Raw genomic sequence first — 14323 nt, forward strand, 5'->3', positions numbered from 1 at the left:
GTTTGCTTGTCAGTCAACAGGTGTGAGGTCACCTGGTGGCTTCCCGCCAGAGGAGCGGCTGCAGAAGCGCGACACCCAGCGGAGCTCAGCAGAACGACGCTCACAGGCTGTGCGCGCTCCCGCGGACGCCCCATTCCTCTCCGACGACAGAATTTGACGCAGTTTCACAAAAACATGAAGGCTCAACGATCCAGGACCTGATGGACTCTGAGCTGAAGATCGGGGCATTTCCTGACAGCGTCCCACGGCTAAGCGGAAGTGCGCAGGCGCAGCAGACTGAAAGAGAAAGTGAAGTTTTCGTCACGGACCTCCGTGTACATCCATTAAAACAGCCCCACGAACACGCGGGATTTAAGCTCAGTCCCGCCGGTCTGTGATGGAAGGTGAGTTTAAAAACATCCACTTGATCCGAAATGAAATGTAATTTCCTCTGACGTCCAGAAACAGCCTTTTAGTCAGAAACGCGCGAGGGGTTTTCCTGATCAAAGACTTTAGTTTTGAGTTTTCTGAAAGCATAAGGCGGGAAAAAAGAGGCTTTTAGATCTATTTTACCTGATTTATTATGAGTGGATTTGATCTTTGAACTAGAACAGAGTAGAATAGAATAGAATAGAAAGTAGTAGAGTAGAATAGAAACAAGTAGAATAACGTAGAACATAATTGTATAGAGTAAAATAGAATATGATGGAATAGAATAGAATTTAAAAGAGTAGAATAGAACGTAGTAGAATAGAATAGTGTGGTGATGGTCAGAGGGGTCGTAGGTGCGTACTGGAAGCCACGCCCCCCTCAGTCTGCCCCACGGCAGCTGTGGCTACATCAGTAGTTACCATCACCAAGAGTGCATGAATAGTGGAGATCCACTGGAGACACTTTGAGCGTCTCTGTTGGGGAGTCTGGAAGTCTGCATGTGTAGCACTTGTGTCAAACTTAATTTCTAAGTGGGTTACACATGGAAATCATGTGGTTGTCAGAGCAACAACAAGCCCCTCCCTCATGATGGATTTGTCTCCATGCCATAGACCTCCTGTTTGCATTATGAAACCAGACACGAGCCTCTCCTTCCCAAAAACGGGCCCAGTGTCTGACACCAGAACCTCAAAGCGGGCCGACACTCGGCTTCTGGAAGGAGAACCGGGGCAGGACACCGCCACGTTAGCCCCCCCCAACACCCCCCAGTCCTGCCTGACTATGATTTCTGAACACTTTGTCTGATGAGCTGCTCTCGTTGTGAATCTCCACAGAGATGCGGAAAGGAAACCGTCGAAATGACAGCCACAACGTGTCTCTCGCCCTCCAACACGACCCCCCTGAAAGCAACAATGTGAAACCCAAGCCAGGTGACCACAGAGGGTCAGACTCCGCCCACAAGGACAAGAAACAAAACGTCCTGGAGCTGGCCGGGTTTGGCGGGGATGAGGGCCGGACAAACTCCGGCGAGCACGCCGGCGGACAGATGGATGACAGATGGAGGATGGAAGAGGAGGAGCGTCCTTCATCGTGCTGTAAGCTGGACGACCTGAAGAGACTCTCAGATTGCGAGGAGAACCTGGGTCTGATCCGATTTGATGGGACGCACGCCGTCCTGGTGGATGTGAGGCGCCTTCACCTGTCCTTACCTGAGCAGCGTCGAGAGGCGCTCCGCCTTCACGTCAGCTCACTGCTCTGCTTGTCTTCCAGGTGGAGCAGTTATATAACTGTCAGCGCATAGTTCCTGCGAAAGGAAAGGTGGCTTGGGACGATAACCACGTGAAGATGCCACACGCTGTAAGGGAAACCGTGACGCCACGTCCACACCGCCCTCGGCAACGCGCGTCTACGCAACCACTTCAGATGAAAAGTCTATGTGAACATGTATACATGCGTGTTTTGGGGTTCCGTATTCATGGGACACTGCACATTTTTAAGAGAGTGGCCTCGTGGTAGAGTGTGCGCCCTGTGACTGGAAGGTCGTGAGTTCAAATCCACGCCGAGTCATACCAAAGACTAAATATGGGACCTGATGCCCCCCTGCTTCACAGTCAGCATTAAGGGGTTTGATTTGGGGGTTAAACCACCAAATGGTTCCCGAGCGCGGCTGTGTCTGCAGCTCACCGCTGCCCCAGGGGATGGTAACTCATCGGAATATTGCACGTCCATGTGTTGAAGTGTCTTTGGGCAAGACACTGAACCCCACCTCGCGCCTGGTGGAAGGTTGGCAGCAGTGTTCAGCAGCGGAGCCGCCATCAGTGTGTGAATGTGTGTGACTGTAAAGGAAGGTAGAAACATGCTTTACAAACATACACTGTTTACCATTGACCTAGGTTTGTGACAGATAATGGGACTTTAACTTTAAGTCCATTTTCTGGCCCTGCGTCCAAACGCACGGCCATGGGACGTTGAAAACGTAACCATTTCAATGCTGACTAATCGGGGATTTGGATTTGGAAGTGAGAAATGGATGGCGCCCTTTTTCATTCACCGAACCTTTTGAATATTGATCATGGAGGTGAAATTAAGACCTGTGGTTTGCGTCCGGCCAGAATTCTCTGATCTGTTTCATTGTTGTGCATTGTCGGACAGATCGACGTTTGGATCGTAGGAATAGAATTCGTGAATCGGTACACCCCTAGTTTCCTTTCAAACTGCTCATTGAAGGTTTTCATTCGTTAGGAATCTGTGAGGGTATTTGAATGACTCCCAAACATTTGGACTCTTCTGGGATCTGTTTTTTTGTTTTTGTTGTCTTCATTGTGACGTCTTTGCTGCATAAAATGATTGATGGTGATGCAGAAACTGAACGCAGTTTGATGAAACCATCAGAGGAAACGTTTTTTTTACTACATCAGCACTTTTTTAGCACTTTTTATTTTGATTTGATTTGAAATGGTTTATGTCAAGCAATCAAATAAGAATATAACACAAAAACATTACAATCATCAGTTATACATTCATACAAACGAGTGTCAAACTTAGGATAACTAGACATAAATTAAATATTGCTTGAAAGGGAGTTGAAGGAAGTGAACTTCTATGACCCACCCCTTTTCTACCATAACCATTTAATTACATGATTTATCATTATCCGGTTCCTAACTTTTATCAGACAGAATTAAGAATCATTAGTTATCAATAAATCACATGACAAAGATGAATTACTTAAATTATTATGTAAAAAATAGTTAGAAATCAACATAAATGCAGATGAGTTTTCCAAAATATATGCAGATTATGTTAAGTATAAAAATCCTTTATATAAATAAAAATTAATACCATATCAGTCAAATAGGCATATCACTGTTTGAAAATCTTCTTAGCATAAATTGATCAAGTATCAAAAGTTAAAAAATGTGCAAATTATGTTTTATTAGGAAAAATCATGAATCCATTTTTGGAGCAAGTGAAGTAATATCATTAGAAATGAATCCATTTAACCATCTTCAATAACTGATTAAGATTTTTTTATTTAAATAATAAGGCAATGCTGTGAAATAAAATCAAAAAGGGTCCATAATCTATCAAATGACGAAGGATGGTCATTCGACCAACTTTTAAAGCCAAAGTTAAAGTACCACTAGCTGTCACACTTACCTAGGTGTGCGACATTTGTTCTCCACATTTGACCCCTCCCCTGGGGGAGCGGTGAGCTGCAGACACAGCTGTGCTCAGGAACCATTTGGTGGTTTAAATCCGCAGTATAACTCAAGTGTGTCGAGCAGGGAGGCATTGAGTCCCATTTTTAGAGTCTTTGGTATGACTCGGCCTGGATTTGAACTTACAACCTTCCAGTCACAGGGCGGACACTCTACCACTGAGCACAGTTTAGTCAAATGATCTCATCTGAGCAGAACAATCTCAAGTCTGACCAGTGAACTTTTTTGAATCGTTTTAATGCCTGATGGGAGCTACGGATGCAAAGAGGCCAATTGTATGCTAAAAACTGTTTGATTGGGATGAAGGTGTTTGTGGTCCTGAAAAAAACACTCTAAAGCTGTGTCCCGTTGTAGACGAGGAATCAAATGGGGCCAAACAAGGGTCCTCCCAAATGGAAGCAGATCTCTGAGTGCCTGTTTGCTCTCGCCAGTCGGACAGAGGCGAGCGCCAAAGACGTGGAGGTATGTTTGTGTCACTTAACCAAAAAAATGCACATTTTTATGAACTACTGACCCCCTCCCTGACAAAACTCTGCCCAGAAAGCCATCCTCCACTTCAACCCCAAGTACCGGAGTGTGTGGACGTTTGATGCGCTCCTCTCCTTTGTTAAGGTCAGAGTTCGCCTGAAAAAACACGATGAAGCTTTTTGTTTTTTATGCTGAAATCTTCATCTTTGCCTTTCAGTCGACACCTTCCTCAGAAAACGACCTTAACAAACTGTTTGCCAAGATCGCCGCTTTGGCCTTGAAGCTACCGGAAGAAGTTCAGAAGGTATGACCAGGAACCACCCGCCATGGTTTTTCCTCTGAGTCTGTCGATTTAGTTTTCCATGGAAACGACCACGGCATGAAACTGCTCCAAAAAAGGACGTCAAGTCAACTGTAAAACTGACTAAAAGCCAACAGCTGGTCACTCGGGTTAATGTCATGTCAAGCCTCAGTCCCACCTGATCTCATGGCTGGATAGGGGATAACTGCAGCAAAATGCTAAGGTTGTAGACAGCTTAGTGAACTCGTAGAGAGAAAATGTTCACAGACATTTTTTTTCTATGGGCGACGGGTCGCACAGAACCCGCCTTCGCCCAACAGTAGCCAGGACGGGCTCCAGCAACCCCGCAGCCTCAGCAGGTCAACAAAATAGATGGAAGTTCAGGACAAAAACAATGTGTCTTCTACCCACTGATCAGTTTACTGAAAACGTCACGTACCCAAAGCCGAGTCCCTGATTGGTAGATGCGATGCGGCGACCTAGCCAAAGTTTCGATATATGACCTCTGGTCGCGCCACTGAAATCGCGCTACAGGACTTCAGATCGCGTCTGTACCATTGATTTAACATTAAAACTGGCCGCCTCTGTCGTGCGAATCACGTTCAGTGTGAATGCAGCTCAAGGACACCGTTTGACAGCATCACCTGTGCGTGTAACTTCCATGATCCTTACGAATACTTCTTGATGAACTTTGCACACGCACAACAATGGTACGTTCCATTTTCATGACACCTTGAGGCGGCCATATGTGCATGTGACTAAGGCCTGACTTTGGAAAGTTTTTTACGTTTTTTTCGTTTACATACTACAGGAAAGTTCCTACAGTGTTTGGGATTTATTGCCATCTAGTGGTCAGATTTCAGAAGTGCAGTCAAACATTTCTGTAGAAACAGAATTATAGTTACTTCGTCAGGAAATGTTCAAGAAAATCTTATGGTTTAACTAGAAAATGTCAATTTTTCTCCAGAATATTTAAAGGGATTTTAACCTTTTGAATTCCTGAACGTTCTCTCTTCTGTTTGTTAAAACTATCAAAACAGAACAGAAAGCGCATCTAAATTTCTGCTTATGCTGCTGAAAACCAAATTTTTTCCTTTTTTTTCTTGTGGAGACATTGAAAACCATTTCAAGCTGAGTTAGAATTTAGAAAAATGACGATTTAATATTTTACCAAAAAGAAACAGGACATCCGCATCAGCCGTCTCACTCCTGTGGCAAACAGTTTGGTTCATTACTGACATCTTGTGGTTGCTGTGGTGCATTACATCCTAAAAAAGATAAAGCTTCTTTTTCATTTGAAAGCCCTGGAGTATTAAAACCCTGTTGCTCACCCCTTTCCGGCGATGTTTTGGTGTCATCAGGCCATCCCACTGCTGCAGCGAGGACGCTCTGCATCCATTACCCTGTCTCATGTTCAGATCTCCTGCCTGCTGGCCAACGCTTTTTTCTGTACCTTTCCTCACCGCAACGCCTCCAAACCCTCCGCAGAGTACCACAGCTACCCCTCCATCAACTTCTCCAGGTGAGGAAATCGCTGTATCACCGTTCCCACGTGCGTCCCACCTGCTCACGCGTTCTCTCGTGCAGTTTGTTCGGAAAGCCGTCACATCGCAAAATCCAGAAGCTGAAGGCCATCATGCATTACTTTAGGGTGGTGACGGATGAGGGGGCAGACAAAGGTAGGCGTGGGCCTTCTGTCTTTGTGACAAAAATCAGAAAAAAATGTGTTTATGTTGAACTCAGCAGGAACCAACGGCCTGGTGACGTTTGAGAGACGATGCCTCAGAGACGAAGATAAGCCCTGCTGGGAAAGGTGATCCTGTCTTTGCTACACGTTCCAAAAGTAAATGCTCAGGATCTGAATGCAGATCGTCGCCCAATCAGCTGCTCCAGACAAGAAAGATGGCGAAAGAAAAAACTGATAGAAAATCTCCCACTCCGACAGAAAATAATAATATTAAGAATTAAAGCTGCCATCGTCGTAGTGTGACTCACAGGGGCTAAAAAGTTGTTTTTATTTTAAATAACGCCTTTTCTGTTGGAATATCTCCATAGCAACCATTTAAGTTTTTGGTTGCCTGGTGGTGACAAACACATCTATGTAACTTTTAGCAGAATTGAGTAAAGTCCATTTTTGGATTTCCTTGGCAACCAAAGTTTTTTGTTAACCTAACATGTTCTTTTCAAATGTTATATCGTTTTGTTCAGCTTGAGCTAACGATTCGTGGATTATATTTTTAAGATATTCCAATCAAAATTGTGCGAGCAACAGGGGAACGTAACTCTTTCCAGCTAACGTTAAAAATCTATTTTTCAAGTCGCCTCCCAATGAACTTCGAGAAGTTAGGAGGCGATATATCAAAATCCTGCTTTCTGTTCTCTGAGTCGTTGGTTCTACAGCTGCAGGGAGCCGCTGAGAAAACTCCACGTCACGTCCGAGGGCAACATCGAGGACCAAGGGGCCGACCTCCTCCAGGTGAGGAGCTCAGATCCCGGGCTCCCGAGTGCCCGGCGAGGCCTGAACCTGTCCATGTGCACCCACAGGTGGACTTTGCCGCTAAGGTGGTCGGTGGGGGGGTTCTGGACTCAGGTCTGGTCCAGGAGGAGATCCTGTTTCTTTTACATCCTGAGCTAATCGTTTCGCGGCTTTTCACGCAGGAGCTCGCAGACAACGAGTGTCTGATCGTCAAAGGTGAGACTCCAAGTTTTTGTTGGTGACTTTCAGAACCGTTTATTCAGATCCGAGACGAGTCCATGATTTGAAGAATTAGGTCAGAAAAAAAAAATGACATCAAATCCAACAGATTGAAGAAACTCTGACAGGATCCAGTCTGAGGATTGGCTTCAGTTCTAGCACCCGGTGGAGAATCTTCCACCTTCTTCAAACCTTCGGTCCAGATTGTGACCCCCTCTGAGATCCTTCAGCGGTTCTCAGACACACCTGACACCTGAGCCGGTTCCTCTGTGGTTCCTCCTCTTTCCTGGTCTCAGTCCTGCAGGTTCTCTTTCACCTAAGTTTCACCCAAGTCCAGCTGGTAGAACCGCCGTTCCCGAGGTCAGAGTGTGTGGAGTTCGTAGGTCAGGTGATGTTCTGGCTTCTGGTGGGAGTCAAACAGGAAGTCCTGGTCAGTGTTAGAGGGGGGGTCCTGTTCTCCTCCAGCTTCCAACCTCTGAGTAGATCAATAAGGTGATCAGCTGTCTTTGGTGTTTTCCGCCTGATGTGTCCGTCCACTGTACTGATGTAGAGAGATCAGGTCTTCCACTTCCTGAGTTTGATTTGATCCCAACGATCCTCCAGAAAAGGACGGCAGGACTCTCCTGAAACGTCCCTGTTGACCTCAAACCCAGAACAGAAAGAACCAGAATCCTCCACAAACAGCTAGAAGATCCTTGGAAGAACAAAAACGATCTCTGGATGAACCTTGAAGCTACTTTGACGCTACATCGTACTGTACGCTCAGGCCACCACTTCCATCGAAAAGTCTTTGCAAGCATTTGGAAATACACACTTGGGGTTTCTGAGCTCTCCTTACGTTGAATGTACGTAAAACGTTTTTAAAAGCAGCAGAACAGGACCTGTGAAAAATCTTTGAAGATTTTAGTAAAATAGAAATAAAAGGCTTCTCAATTATCATTTTGACAAAATTAAAAGTTGATTAGTTTCATTAATAATCCCAAAATCTGAGTTTACATTTAGAAAATATTTTCATCTGCGAAAATAAAAAAAGTTATAACTGAAAATAAAACTAAATCAAATTTAAGGAGGTAAAAATGCTGACTCAGCATTTTCAGTACCAATTTCAGTAAGAATGACTCGTCTGTTTACTGACTCTGCTGACAGAAAATCATCTTTTCTCGGGTTCAGAGTGACTTTGATGAGGATCAGAGGCTTTTTGTTTTGTTCTCAGGTATGCAGCGGTTCAGCTTGTACGAGGGTTACAGTGACGCCTTCCAGTGGGCGGGGCCTTATGACAGCAGGGTGGAACGGTCAGAGCAGTCTGCTTTACTGGTCAGTGGAGGTTTGTGGGGTTCTGACCCGTTCAGGTCTCTGCAGGGATGAGTGGAGACGGCTGAAGAGGCGGATCGTCGCCATCGACGCGCTGCACTTCAGAGACCCCAAGCAGCAGTTCCACATGAACGCCATCGAGCGGGAACTGAACAAGGTGAGGCTGTGGGTGAGAGCTGGAACCGTGCATGTGTGCCGCACATGAAGCTCGTGTGCACATGTGTGACATCTGTGTGAGTATACAAACCCTGTGTACATGTACGACCCCAGTGAACATGCCCCAACCACCTCGTAAGTGTGCAACCTTGATGTAAGTGTGCGACCTTGATGTAAGTGTACAACCTTGATGTAAGTGTGCAACCTCGATGTAAGTGTGCAACCTCGATGTAAGTGTACGACCTTGATGTAAGTGCACAACCTCAAAGTAAGTGTGCAACCTCGATGTAAGTGTGCAACCTCGATGTAAGTCTACAACCTCGATGTAAGTGTGGGACTTCAATGTAAGTGTGCGACCTCGATGTAGGTCTACAACCTCGATGTAAGTCTACAACTTCGATGTAAGTCTACAACCTCGATGTAAGTGTACAGCCTCGATGTAAGTCTACAACCTCGATGTAAGTCTACAACCTCGATGTAAGTCTACAACCTCGATGTAAGTCTACAACCTCGATGTAAGTCTACAACTTCGATGTAAGTCTACAACCTCGATGTAAGTGTACAGCCTCGATGTAAGTCTACAACCTCGATGTAAGTGTGCGACCTTGATGTAAGTGTGTGACCTCGATGTAAGTGTACGACCTTGATGTAAGTGCACAACCTCAAAGTAAGTGTGCGACCTCGATGTAACTGTGCGCATGTGCATGTTTCAGGGCTCTAAGGTCATATGGGGTCTTATGTGAGACCGCATTGTACAAGTGAGACGTTTGGGTTCACTTACTTTTCTATTCTTCCTGTAGGCGTACTGCGGGTTCAAATGCTCCGGTAAGCACCAGGAGCCCGACATCGCTACGGGGAAATGGGGCTGCGGAGCTTTCAATGGGGACCCACAACTCAAAGGTTGGAGAACAACAATCAATATTTACTTTACTCAGAAACAAACAGTCTGGGTTTCTCGAAAACCATTCCAAGTTTTCCCTTTGAGGATCTAATTTGAGTCCAGAAGTGGAAATCTAACTGTTGACATCAATGGGACATTGGTTGTGTCCGAATTCCATTACTATTCAAAACTACCCGTTTTGTTGAGCTGTCCAAAGTCTATTTTCCTGGAAATTTCCCATAAGTCTCTGCGAAAAACCAGAGCGGATCGATGCTCACTAGCAAATATAGACCAATATAGACAATGCATTGCTTTCAAACAATTTTTCTTGTGAAAAAAATGTATTTGAATTTATTTTTGTAAACCATTGAAGTTTCATCATCAGAACTGTTACAAAACAGTGGTTTTCTAAAAAATAATCTCCGTAAAATGTTTGCACTTGATAGATTTTTACTTATGGAAATTGGTGATGTCATCGTTGGTATCAATAAATTTTAAAGTAGTGAGCCTAGTATCCAGATTGCTTTTAACCCTTGTGCTATCTTAGATGACCCCCCCTTCCATTGACGTGTTCCCCCTACCATGACAAAGGTGGATAAAGGTGGAAAGATTTCATGTAATCCATGGACACCAGTGAAGATCACAAATCATTGAAGGAAAAAGGTTCAGAGCACTGTCTAGTGGGTCTAGATGACCCCACTCCCAATGTTAAAGTGCCTAGGATAGCACAAGGGTTAAAATCCTGGACACCGGATAGTTCCACACTATATGTTTTGTTTAGTAGTTATGGAGGAAATGCCACTGGATCAAAGCAGAACCCCGTTCAGGTCCAGTTTGTTCTGTTTGTGTTCTGGCTCGCTCAGCTGTGATCCAGCTGATGGCGGCGGCGAAGGCCGGCAGAGGTTTGGCTTTCTTCACCTTCAAAGACCAAAAGCTGGAAAGTGAGCTGCGGGACGTCTACCACCTGCTGGTCTCTAAGGGGTGCACAGTTGGTGAGAACCTTTTTTTTAAAGCATCGAAGACAAAGATGACGGAGAAAACCTGGATTTAAACACAACCACACCTGCAGAAAAGACTGTTTTCTTTACTAAACAGAAACCAAAATGAAGTCTTTTGATCTCAATCCACCAAAGATTTCAAAAGAAAATCTGTGTTCTGCTGGAAAAAATAAATAAATAAATAAACAAATTCCCTTACTTTTGGAGGCGGAGCTTCTCTGTGATGCAGCGCCGATTACCTTAACCAGCATTGAAGATGAACAAACATCTAATTTGGGATCTACCCAAAAATTGGATTATTGTTCTCGTCTTACTGATGTTATTTTATTTAATTTAATTGTTTCTACCGTTTGTGTTGGACTGTGACATTTTCTCTGAAGGATTTTGTCAAGGTCATCATTAAAAAAAAAAGTTAGTGAGTAAAAAATAAAGAACGTCGTCAGTTTAAAATGAAGTCAAACTTTTGTGGGGGGAGGGGCTTAAGCATGTAAACACAGGGGGTCTAAATCAGAACCCTGGGGTACTCCACAAGTTGTTCCACATTCGTAGTGACAAAATGACAGGAGATTTTTAATATTCAAACTAATTGAACCCACTGATCTGATGCACTTAGTGCAGCGCTCAGCCTGAGGTCAAAGGTCAACTTTAAACCAGAGAGCGTCCTTCAAAATTCTGTCATTTTTCAGCTTAGAACAGGTACAAAAAAGGTCAGTTTTAATTACTAACTTGATTTTTTTCTACAGGTGGCCTGTACAAACTTCTGCAGAGCTACTGTGCAGAGGTGAGACGACACAAACATGAAGATCTGTTTGACTTCATCAGGAAATCCGGGAGCAAACTGTGACGACGGCTGCGCTCACTCATGAAGGAACGCCGTCACGTCAAAGAAGGAAGCTCTGAGCTAAACTTTACGCTCTTTGTTCTGTCTTTTAATTCTCACGCGTTAAGAAGATCCTCTTTGAGGATCCAGGAGCAGATGGAGCTGCTGTTCTGATCTGTTATGAAACACGGACGTTTCTGATTAGAGAATCTGCAGAAGAAACAGGGAAAATTCTGGGAAACATCTGTGATTGATTGATTTGGTCTGAATGTGACCGGAAAGTTCATCGTAATAAACAAACATCTCTGATGTTCTGAAGTCTTCAAAGAAACATTGCACTAAATCCATGAATTTTAATGAAGGTTTTTCCACATTTGAACTGGTCTGATCAGCTGCTTTTCCTGATTCTTTATTAGCTACAAAGAATAAAACAGAACTAAATAAATACATCGTTTCCTGAAAGGCTCTTTTCTGTTCAAATTCAGATCCTAGGAAGATGAAGGAATGTTCAAAATACATTTTCTTAAAAAAAAAAAAAAGATGCAAGGAAACATTTCTGAAGATTGCAAACATAGATTTGAGGCAGTGGTTCCCAAACTGGGGGGCGCGGCGGTGTTGCAGGAGGGGCGCGGTGGAGTTTAGAAACAAAGGATTTGTATGTTTGTGTCAGTGTGGGGGGACTCGAAAATATTCTAATCTTTAGAAAGAGGGGCCCTGCAGAAAATGTTTGGGAACCACTGATTTAAGGAGCCATTCTCCAGCAAGGACCGAGAAAATCACATTTCTGATTTGAAACTGCTGAAGCTCATTTTACAGCCAGAGTTCTGCCTCGTTCTTCACAGCATCAAACATCTTCTGGGATTTTTCTGTCCAACATCCAGTTTTTGGTGACGTTTGGGAAGAGAGACAAATGTTTGAAGCAACTTCAACCCTTCGACAAAAACCAACAGTTTCTCCTCCATCCTTCAATTCCTGATGATTCCAAACCAATGAATCACTAAAGATTCAGCCAGAAATGGAAAAAAGACCAAAAGAATTTAAGAGAAAAAGGTTGAAATTTTAAGAGAATAAAGTAGTAGAATTATAAGAATAAAAGTCTACAATTATAGAAAAAATTTTCTTTACGAGAAAAAAATCGCAAATTTATACTTCTAAAAGTCACAATTTTATAAGGAAAAGGTCATTTTTTTAAAAGACAATCAAACAGGATTTGTTTATTTTATGTTATAGAATGCTTAACAATGTCATTAATTCTGCTTTATTTTTTTGTAAATGTAAAAATTTAACTTAGAAAAAACATCAATTTCCTTATGCTGACTTTTTTTTCTTGTAGATTTGTATGTTTATTTTTCTTTCCTGGCGGCAGAAGCTAAATTGTTATGAGGTCAAGTCAGGATCAGCATAAAGTGTATAAAAAATCAGAATGTAAATTTGAAAAAATCTATTTTTTAAAAAGGAAAAATAGAAATTTCAAATAAAGAAATGAAATAAACCTAAAACTGTTATCAAATAAAAGATGTTTATTAGTAACAGCTGCTGGTTTGTATTTTGGTTTTGTCGTTTCTCTTTCTCTTCTAAGGGTGGGCGGATCGATCTGAGGTGAAGTATTGATACTGGATCAATACTTTCATTGCCGGTTTTCTTAATATGTACAGTAGCTTTAATGTACTTACGGGGTTCATGCCAGCTTAGCCTCCAGCTGTTTCCAGTGTTGCCAGAATGGGCAAAAACCAGCCCAATTTGAGTGAAAAGTGCCCAATCTGGCAACACTGTTGTCTGTGTAAACAGCGCCCCCTGCTGCTGGTCACCTTGCCCCTCCCCTCTCTGCTTTACCAGGCAGCCACATATTTGCACCAATGGCAGGATGTTTGTTGTGTTCTGTGCATTTTTGGATTTAGCAGCATTTAAACCACCAAACGGTTCCTGAGCGGCTTTGTCTGCAGCTCACCGCCCCCCCAGGGGTCAAAGTTCAACTAAAGGCACTTTAACTTTACTTCAGTACACTGTTGCTTTTGTTTACTTTTTTTTATTAGTCACCTTGTTATTTTATTTCTGCACTCAATTTTTTTTCAATATCTCTTTGTGGTGCTGTTTATATTTTTGTTAAATTGTAGCAGCTTTTTTGGATAGTTAAACTTTTTTTTGCTGAAAGTCTCTGTCCGGGTTTTTTATACACTTATTGTACAAAAAAATCAGTGTATTTCCAAACATTTTATATAATCAAACATTTCCAGAAAAAGTATCCATATCGATATTGGCAATACCGGCCCTGTAAATATTTGGTATCGGTTCAAAACCCAAATTTTCTGTATCGCTCAACCCCATCCTCTTCACTTTCAGTTTTCTATTTACAGTTTGAGCTCAGACTGTAACTTCAGGGTTGGTCATAATCATATTTGGGGGCGGGGCTTTGCGTCTCTTGGCTACCAGGACATGATTGACATCAGGTGACAGAGATCATGATGACATCATCATAGGAGGAAAGTAAAAACAAATAAAAATGTGAAAATACAAAATACCATTATTTAAAAACATTTATTTTAAAATTTAGTCACAAATTTAGGTTTATAATTTTTTAATTAAAGGTTTAGTATTTGTTAATTAAAATTTTTGCTTCTTTCCAAAAAAAAGTTCCACTTTTTTTTTTTTAAATGCACAATCTGGTTTTTCATTTACTTTAATCTGATCTTGACTTGACTCCATTAATTAAACATCATTTTTTACTAAAAACCTTTCCTTCATTTAAACTGCAGGAGATCTTGAAGCTAACAAGCTAAAGCTAAAGTTGTGCGTTTTGTCTAAAGATCGAAGATCAGTCGCCGCAGACGTGAGGTCATACTCTCCCAGAAAAGACGTGGAGGTCGAGCGCGGTGTCCAGCAGGCGCTGCAGCTCGCAGACGTGAGCCTGCTTGTTTCCGGTGGCCGGAGCAGCTGCGGGTTCACGACCCGCATACCTGCAGGCAGACGAGCAAGGCATTTCAGAGCACGTCCACCGTTGACTGTAAAAACAGCGGACAGCTAAACCCCTCCCTTCTCTTGTTCCCAAATAGGATGTACCGTCG

At 43.0% G+C, this 14323-nt stretch overlaps 2 protein-coding genes across 5 annotated transcripts in view; one reads left to right on the top strand and one right to left on the bottom strand.

Moving 5' to 3' along the window:
* Positions 1 to 11708, top strand: pargl (poly (ADP-ribose) glycohydrolase, like). Of its 2 annotated transcripts, none has more exons than XM_011481412.4 (16): positions 1 to 383; positions 1245 to 1594; positions 1681 to 1767; positions 3987 to 4094; positions 4173 to 4244; positions 4318 to 4404; positions 5763 to 5923; positions 5989 to 6080; positions 6145 to 6214; positions 6802 to 6877; positions 6946 to 7093; positions 8310 to 8388; positions 8456 to 8564; positions 9364 to 9463; positions 10307 to 10435; positions 11185 to 11708. In XM_011481412.4, the coding sequence occupies exons 1-16, from the start codon at positions 377 to 379 to the stop codon at positions 11283 to 11285; spliced, it is 1776 nt and encodes a 591-aa protein (XP_011479714.1). In that variant the 5' UTR covers positions 1 to 376; the 3' UTR covers positions 11286 to 11708. The 2 variants fall into 2 exon arrangements, with proteins under 2 accessions (XP_011479714.1, XP_004074659.2); XM_004074611.5 differs by having other exon boundaries at positions 96 to 383; positions 6148 to 6214.
* Positions 11601 to 14323, bottom strand: part of ogdhb (oxoglutarate dehydrogenase b) — a 22870-nt gene continuing 20147 nt past the window's right edge. For all 3 annotated transcript variants that reach the window (XM_078956090.1, XM_004074610.5, XM_020707413.3), the window contains one exon: positions 11601 to 14215. In XM_078956090.1, the coding sequence (XP_078812216.1) occupies positions 14095 to 14215 (121 nt within the window). In that variant the 3' untranslated portion in view covers positions 11601 to 14094. The remainder of the gene's footprint in view (positions 14216 to 14323) is intronic.

This window comes from Oryzias latipes, chromosome 12, assembly GCF_053564925.1.
Source record: "Oryzias latipes strain Hd-rR chromosome 12, Olatipes_Hd-rR_3.1".
Lineage (NCBI taxonomy): Eukaryota > Metazoa > Chordata > Actinopteri > Beloniformes > Adrianichthyidae > Oryzias > Oryzias latipes.